Source organism: Xyrauchen texanus, chromosome 3 (genome assembly GCF_025860055.1).
Source record: "Xyrauchen texanus isolate HMW12.3.18 chromosome 3, RBS_HiC_50CHRs, whole genome shotgun sequence".
Classification (NCBI taxonomy): Eukaryota; Metazoa; Chordata; class Actinopteri; order Cypriniformes; family Catostomidae; genus Xyrauchen; species Xyrauchen texanus.
This window is the reverse complement of record NC_068278.1, coordinates 4,265,666-4,273,635: the sequence shown is the minus strand read 5'-3', so window position 1 is coordinate 4,273,635 and position 7,970 is coordinate 4,265,666. Positions and strand designations below refer to the sequence as shown.

Here is a 7,970-nt window from a genome sequence, read left to right as displayed (position 1 = left end):
GATTATGAAATCCACTTCCTTCTGGAATATATTACGTAAGGGCTCATGTAGGGACTGTGGTCAAATCAAACGGACTGAAATCAAAGAAAACTCACACCAGCGTCTAATTTCCAGATTAAACACGAATCAAATGATTGACATATTGTGAACCACCTCAGCAAAACAGTGAAAGAAAACTGCAGTTTAATGAAACTTCACATTATATACAAACACTGACTCATTCAACGAAACAGACACTTTACGGTCTGATTCATGAAGATTCTCTGTGAGTTTCTTACTGTAATCTTTCACTCATGAATGTTCAGACACATGTTACATTATCATTTCTATATTACTGGTTTTAAAATCGTTGAAACACGACGGATGCGTCAGATAAAACTACACAACAGTGTAATATACCTTGAGTGGTGTAGTTTGTCGACGGTCCCTCAGAGCTGCAGTATGGCGCGTCGCGCTGCATGTGAAGATCAGATCTGAACATTTAAACACTGTTCAGTGTTCAGTTCTCTAGCACACATTAAACTTTCACTCAGGTCAGTATGGAGCACACGCCTGGCTCACACAGTAAAGAAGTGGATATTTACCGGGACACATGGGTGAGATATCTAGGTGAGTCCAGTGACCTCCAGAAGTGTCTGTTCACCTCATCAGATTTAAACACGCTCTTCATTTCTAAAGGTTATATTGGGTTGAAACTGCAGTGTTTCCCAGAGATAATGTTGTTTATTGTATATTAATTTAATAAGTTAGCAATGAGCTCAATGCACGAGTCATGAGTTTGTTTTGGACTTTAGTTTTGTCAGTTAATGCTGAAAGGTGGCAACAGGAAGTTTAAATCATATAAAAAAAATTCATGTTATTGTTCTCTTTTTTTTTTTTCTCGATGCTTTATTTGCCCTTAAACATGAAACATTTTCAGCTGTTAGAATGACACCAGAACGCAATCAAGCAAAAGCAGTTCTTTTTCAGACACTATAAAGTACATCAGATGTCACTTGATATTATTGTGAATTCACATCAGAATGACACACAATATTGTATCTACCGTGACACAAACACGAATTTAGATTTTTTTTGTTCTTTTTTCGTCATTCGACACTTCTTATTTTGATCTCTTTGAACATCATATGCTTCCCCAGAGTGTCCAATTTAAGAACAAGACAAAATGACAAAGTAAATCGGTGTTTCCAGGTGAATATAATCTGATATTAGTGTTATTGTGTGCAGACTCATAAAGGGTCAAGTCCTTGAGAATCAACGATCAGTTGACATGTTTTAGGCCTCTAAAGGGTGTAGACTATATAGTGCCCTACAGAGAAAGTTCCTCCTCGTGTCAGATCCAAAATGTATTCACAATCTTGTTCTGTTTTCGTAGTTATTTTAACATAATTTACAATAATGTTCATTTCGTTTCAGCAATTCTGAAAAAATCATTAATAAAACTCTGTGTAAAAAAACAACAACCGTTTAACATATATTTTGAAGAACAACAAACAGGAGAGCTTTCAGAGTGTTTATGTGAACAGCTGATGTCAATATCAGTTCAGCAGAAGTCTTAAAAGTTTTAAATTGATCAAGTCCATTTTGGCTGCAACAAATCTTTTGCATTATGTTTTTTTTTTCTTTTTTCATCAACACACTGATGGCTACCAAAAATCAGCTTATTCAAGAAATCCAACAACACAATAAAACTGCATTTACACTAGACTTGAAGTCATTGAGTTACAGAGTTATAGCTTATAAACGTTAAAGACAGACTTCGCATGAGCTCTGAGGTTGTCAATAGATGCTATTTGCTTCTGCTGAAGACATCAGTCAGTGTCATTTTAAAAAAGTGTTTAATTGTGGAATTCCTGCTGAAGAACTACAGTACCCATAATCCAAAAGAGAGATCCACCAATCAGAGAATCACGTCAAAAGAGCTCCGCCCACTCCCATGATGCACTGTGAATGACGCAATGAGTCGCGCTCCCTAAACTCTCAAAATACTTATATATTTGATATATCTGAATGTTTTTTTATAAAATCAGATTATATTGTTTCTGTAGTAGCATCTTTAAATCGCTAGTTTTATATTTTTACATAGTTTTTAATTAGATTGTTTATGACTTTACCCTAAGTTAGCATAATCCATGTAATATCGCGCATTTAAACGTGCTCAATTGTGAATCCCATCACTGATCTAACGTTTGGTTCTGTTTGATACAGGATGCTTTTCATCATAAAACTGTAATTGTTTGTCAGATAGTTTCAGTGTTTGTGCTGAGAGAATAAATGCATACAGAACTGTGTTTCTATGGAGCAGAATGTTCCTGTATAAATGGCACAGATATTTAACCGCTTCTCACACGTGTTACCTGCAGGTTATGCCAACGAGGTGGGCGAGGCGTTCCGTGCGTTGGTGCCAGTCAGTCTGGTGTGGGCCAGTTACGCTGTTGCCACGGCATACGTGTCAGCTGATGCAATGGACAAAGGCAAGAAAGCTGCTGTGGTGAGTGAATCAATCACATGACCTGCAGTCAGTCATGTGTGTGTGTGTGTGTGAGAGAGAGAGAGACAGTGTTCCTCACAAATCTGATTAGAAAATAAAGATTCAAATAAAACACTGAGAATGAGAATAATAAAAAAAAAACCCTCCAGGATGCATTTTACAGTCGAGAATTCTGCAGCAAAATATGTTTAATTGTCATTTTAATGGCACTGTAACAGTTAAAGGATGGGCGAGGAGGAGGCGGGAACCGGCTGAACAGTAAACAAACTTTAATGAAATAATGAACTTAAAGCAACATAAAACATAAGGGCACAGACACACGTGCAACACGGCCGTATGCAACTCTCTCTCAAACTGGCGTCTCCGGCCGCCCTTTATCTCGCTCTCCCGCTGATCAGCTGATTCGGCGCCGGTCATGCCCTCCTCCTCGCCACAGTTACAATGCAAAAAACAAATTGATGTTCCTATAAACAGGCTTCATTGTCTTTATGCATAATATAATTTCATGTATTGGGGTGAGATGTGCCCTGTTACTCATATATCTGTATGTCTCGTGTTTAAGTGTTCTGTTTGTGTTTGAAGGCTCACGATGAGAATCCCGGTAAGTCTGCACAGGTGGCTGTTGCCGTGGTCGACACGTTTGTGTGGCAGGCTCTGGCTTCAGTGGCCATTCCTGGATTCACCATTAACCGCGTGTGTGCTGCGTCTCTGTTTGTGCTCGGAAAAACCACACGCTGGCCGTTACCTGTGCGCAAGTGGACGACAACTGCCATCGGCCTCTCCACCATCCCCTTCATCATCAAACCCATTGACAGGTTTGTGTGTGTGTGTGTGTGTCTGTGTCTATGTCTGTGCACGTGTGTTTGTGTGTGATCTCAGGCAGCATAATTGTGCCTGAGGCATTAATTCTGGACACGCACTGCAGTTGCACTTTTCTCCAAACAACAGATGGCAGTGCAGAGAAAATGTCATCTAATCTAGCAAGAAACTGCAGTAAAGAAGTGCTTTGCTAAACTTAACATTAATCTAGCCAGTTGTTATAATAACAGTTAATGTTCGCTGTCATATGCAAGAGGTTAGCACAACAGAAACACTTAAAGTTCCCTTGATGTGCCTTGACAAGTGCAGTTTTCTTTGGCCTGTATAAATCCTATGTAAACATGAAGCTTTCAAAATATCCAATAGGCTTTAGTTTACATTTCAGCTCCTGGCACACACACACACACACACACTGCTGGGAAAATGTGACTTGATTTCAATCAAACAATATAAATACATAACCAGAGTCCACTGCAGATGAATGAAAAACAAGCGAGCAAGTAAAATATCACAATATATCAATGTATGATTCATAAAACACTTAAACGTAAAGGATACAGAACACTTACTCATCCAATAAACAAGAGTGCTGTTATGGACGTATATCAGCACGGCCGCAGGTAATCACAGAGAGAACAGCAGAACAGAATGTGTTGTTGCTTTTATACAACAGTTTAACAAACAAGTAAAACAATAACTAAAGAAAAAATAAGATTTGTCCAAAAACACACTTTTGTGTGGAACTACTTTTTCACAAGCTGTCTGTCTGTCATCAGGTCTGTGGATTTCCTGCTGGACTCCAGTCTGAGAAAACTCTACGGTGAAGGATCAAAACATGAATGAACTGACCTCTGACCTCTGACCTCATCAGGAGCTTCTGGAGTTTTAAAATGAACTGTGCCATTTTCTTTCTTATTTTTGTACATTATTGCCTTCGAATGTTCTCTGCAGTTTATTGGTTTTGTTTACTGGTTGAATTTCAGGTTTGAAAGTTTAAAGATTGAATTGTTTTCTCAAACTGTATAAATGTTAACGTGTCATATCTGTTATTTAAAAATAATCGTAACTACAATATTTGATTTTCTGCATGTTTAATGTTTTTTTAAGGTGTTGAATCTTTGTAATTTGCTGTGAAAAGAATCTTATGGGAAAGGACAAAGAAGCGCCTCTCATAAAGCCATATAATATGCAAGTTCAGTTGTGGCATTACAAATGATATTTTTTAAGAAAATGTTTCTTAAATTTCTTGACTTCCAGCCATAATTTAGCATTTAAATCCATATCTGTAATGCAGTTATACAGTCTGTCATGATATAGTGTCTATAATGGATCAGAAAGGTGATTTGAGGGGAAATATATTATTGAGTCTGTTCACTTTGTCCTGATGTCAACATTTAAAACATGGTTGAGGAGGAAGTTTATTTTCTTATTGTAAATGTCTGTAGTGAAATATCAGATTGTTATTTAGTTTATAGTTATACATCACAGATTTATGAATCTTGAAGATGAACAACAATAACTTCTGATATGTGAAAATGAATAATTCTCCTTATTAAAAACAACAACATGTGGATTGATTCTGTGTTGTATTCTTTATCACCCAAATTAAACTGCATTAAATCAGGGTTGTGGATTGAACAGCTCAAACAAAGACAGAAATGTGCAGAGTGATGAGACTCTGATACTAACAGAATCATTACATCACAGTGTCTCATGTCCTCTGTTTCTACTCATACTTGAGTGCAGTGAGAGTGTTCAATCTCAATGACTGTCAGCTGATCAGTGTTGACTTGATTAGCAGCAGATCATCAGAACATAAAAACACAAGAACAGTTCACTGCTGTTTGTCAGGAAGATGATTTCATGTGGTTTACTCTTCATGTTCGTGGCCACTGCAGTGGCACAGAAAGGTAGATAAACTGTTCTTTCAGTTTCAGAATCAGTGAATGTTCGTCACAGCGCAGGAAACACATTTGAGCAGTTCAATGTTTTCACTGTGAATGCCAGGAAGAGACGTACAGACATGTTGACACAATATATGAGAAGGCACCAAAAACTAATATTTGTGACTACATACTCTTGTCATGTGAGGACATTAATCTCCTTTCAGATTAAAAGGGATTTTTTTTGTGTAATCGTCTGACACTTAACGTAATCTGAGCTAGTGTTTTATGTTTACTTGTTACCAGCTGTATTAGAAATATTGTTCTTTAAATGATGGAATTAATAAAAAAAAATGCTAATTTAGGTAACTTTTGTACTCTGATGTTTAAAACATCAAACAATCCACGGATAAAATACAGTCGTTTAACAGAAACTGTCAAACATATGAGGACAAAGGGCACAGGACACATGTATTGTTATTAATTATGGTACAATGAGTCTCAAGGCACACCTTAGTATTTTATAGTGATATTATATAGATATAGGGCAAAATATCAACTTATGCAAATAACTGACATGGCAAGATACTTTTCTGAGTAACAATGAAGATAATACTCTGAATTACTACTACAGAAAAGGGTGCACAATATCCTGCTAATTTCAAACACATTTAGCATTTTATTACATCAAGTATTCTATAAATAAACAAAGAGTCAATGCGAGTCCACTTTGAACTTTCTTCAGAACAAATCTAATTCCACCACTTAAAAAAAAAACAATGTTTTATTAGGGCTTTCAGCTCCTGCAACTGGGGTGCTATTTAAAAATATGATCCTAAAACTTATGGGACAGTTATTAAAAACATTTAATCGTACTGAATAAAATGGATACATTTTTCCCAAAATAATTACAGGAACATTTAGCAGTTCGTAGTGACAAAAATGTGTTTACAAAACTGTGGTAGTTTTTGTTGCTATTTAGTGTTTTGGGAAAAAATCAAAGGAGTCTTTTACCCCGTGTGGCCTTTAGCCACGCTGAACCCTATTATTAGGGTATAACAGCTTCTTTTCCACTATTGGGCCAATGTGAGCCAGGGCTATCAACTCGCCAGCCGGGGGCAATAGCCTCGTGCCACAAGATCAAAATCAAGTTGTGTTCACACCATCGAGCCAATAGCCCCGCAGCATAACCCAAAAATCCACCCTTACTACACCGCTGCAGTGCCAACATCACACACCCAGCCCATTTCACAAGCAAGAGGGAAACTCAAGCTGCAGTATCATATTGAGGCATTCAAATTTATATAAAATGTAACTTTGTTACAGTCGGTGAGTTGTCGATGTCCCAGCATACTGTCCATGATCTCAAACCATGGAAAGTTCTTTCTTTGGACACTGCTTTGTCCATTGTGCATTTTAAGGGATTTGTACTGTACCCACATTTTCTTTCCCCCCTAACCTCTACCATTGTGCCCTGGTTACACAACCTGTTAAGTTGGGAGAAATGCCTTGAACCCGCCTCAGTCCCCAGTTGGCCTTGTTTGGCCCAAGGGTAATTGGTGAGTCAAAGGCCATTGGCACTGAGAAAGCCCCAAGAAGGCACAATGAAGCCCCAGAAGTGACAGTGGGAACGCCACTGGCCCTAGCACTATTTATCAATTTAATCCCATTGAACAAAATTAAAAAATTGACAGTTTATTCTCAAAATAAATGTGATAATTTCAGGGATTCTCATTAGCTTTGAGGTAACATTTACGTTTTTAAATATTATTTAATGTTAATTATATAACTTCAAAATCAACCTTTAGACATTGCATGCGAGGACCTCATGGATCAACAAAATGTTGCAGTACACAGTTACAAACAGTGTGTGTGTGTGTGCTACAGCTCCATTGTACATGCACTAACATGAAGAAATGTATGTTGAACATTTGGCTCAACATTGTCACATACTTATGGCTCTTATGACTTGTGACAACTCATCGGTCTATCACATTTGTAATTACTGTATGTGTTTGTTCAGATTTGTCTCTAGACTGCAGCAGTGATTCTGTGACTGTGAAGTGGAAGCCCCAGCTGGATGAAGGTCAGAAGGTCAATCCATCTAAAGCCCTGCTGGGGAACTGCCCACCCAGTTTCATTGTGTCAGACGACACGCTGCTGTTCTACGTGTTATTGAGCGACTGTGGCTTTCTGAAGCAGGTACATTCTCAAACGAGTGAGATTCACTTTGTGCTTGCATGTAATTCTCCTGGTTAATGGTGTTGCGCTGCTCTGTCAGGTGATTGACGACAAAGTGACTTATTCAAACCTGCTGATCTACGAGCGACAGTCGGGACTGCCCTTATCTCAATCAGTCCAATGCGTTTATGACTCGTAGGTGATCAAACGTCAATCTACACTATTCATCATCCTCTCAGTTATTGTGGGATGAATTTAAGTTTGAGCTTTTTTTCACACAGACCTGAAAATAAATTACCAGCAATTGTTCCTGTAGAACAGACTGAAGGAGATGTGACCTTCAACATGGAGCTCATGAACAGTTAGTGGAACCCACAACCACGTTCCATCATCTGAATACTCATTCCTGAGGGTATGCCCTCATCGTTCATGTGTGCAGGTGATTTCAGCGCTCCAGCTCCATCTTCAGTGTTCCAGTTGGGCTCCAGTATTCCCATCAGAGTGCAAGTGGAGGAGCAGGATGACAGACTACTGCAGGTTTATCTGAAGAACTGTGTGGCAGCAACACACTCCGACCTGAGCCGCGCGACTCGCGT

The 7,970-nt window shown here is 38.4% G+C and overlaps 1 protein-coding gene across 1 annotated transcript; it reads left to right on the top strand.

Annotated features, from left to right (window-relative positions):
• The first annotated feature begins 433 nt into the window (after window positions 1–433).
• Window positions 434–4,877, top strand: mtfp1 (mitochondrial fission process 1). Its single transcript, XM_052096463.1, has 4 exons — window positions 434–609; window positions 2,364–2,491; window positions 3,074–3,306; window positions 4,087–4,877. Exons 1-4 carry the CDS (start codon window positions 540–542, stop codon window positions 4,151–4,153), a joined length of 498 nt encoding a protein of 165 aa, XP_051952423.1. The 5' UTR covers window positions 434–539; the 3' UTR covers window positions 4,154–4,877.
• Window positions 4,878–7,970: the final 3,093 nt, after the last annotated feature.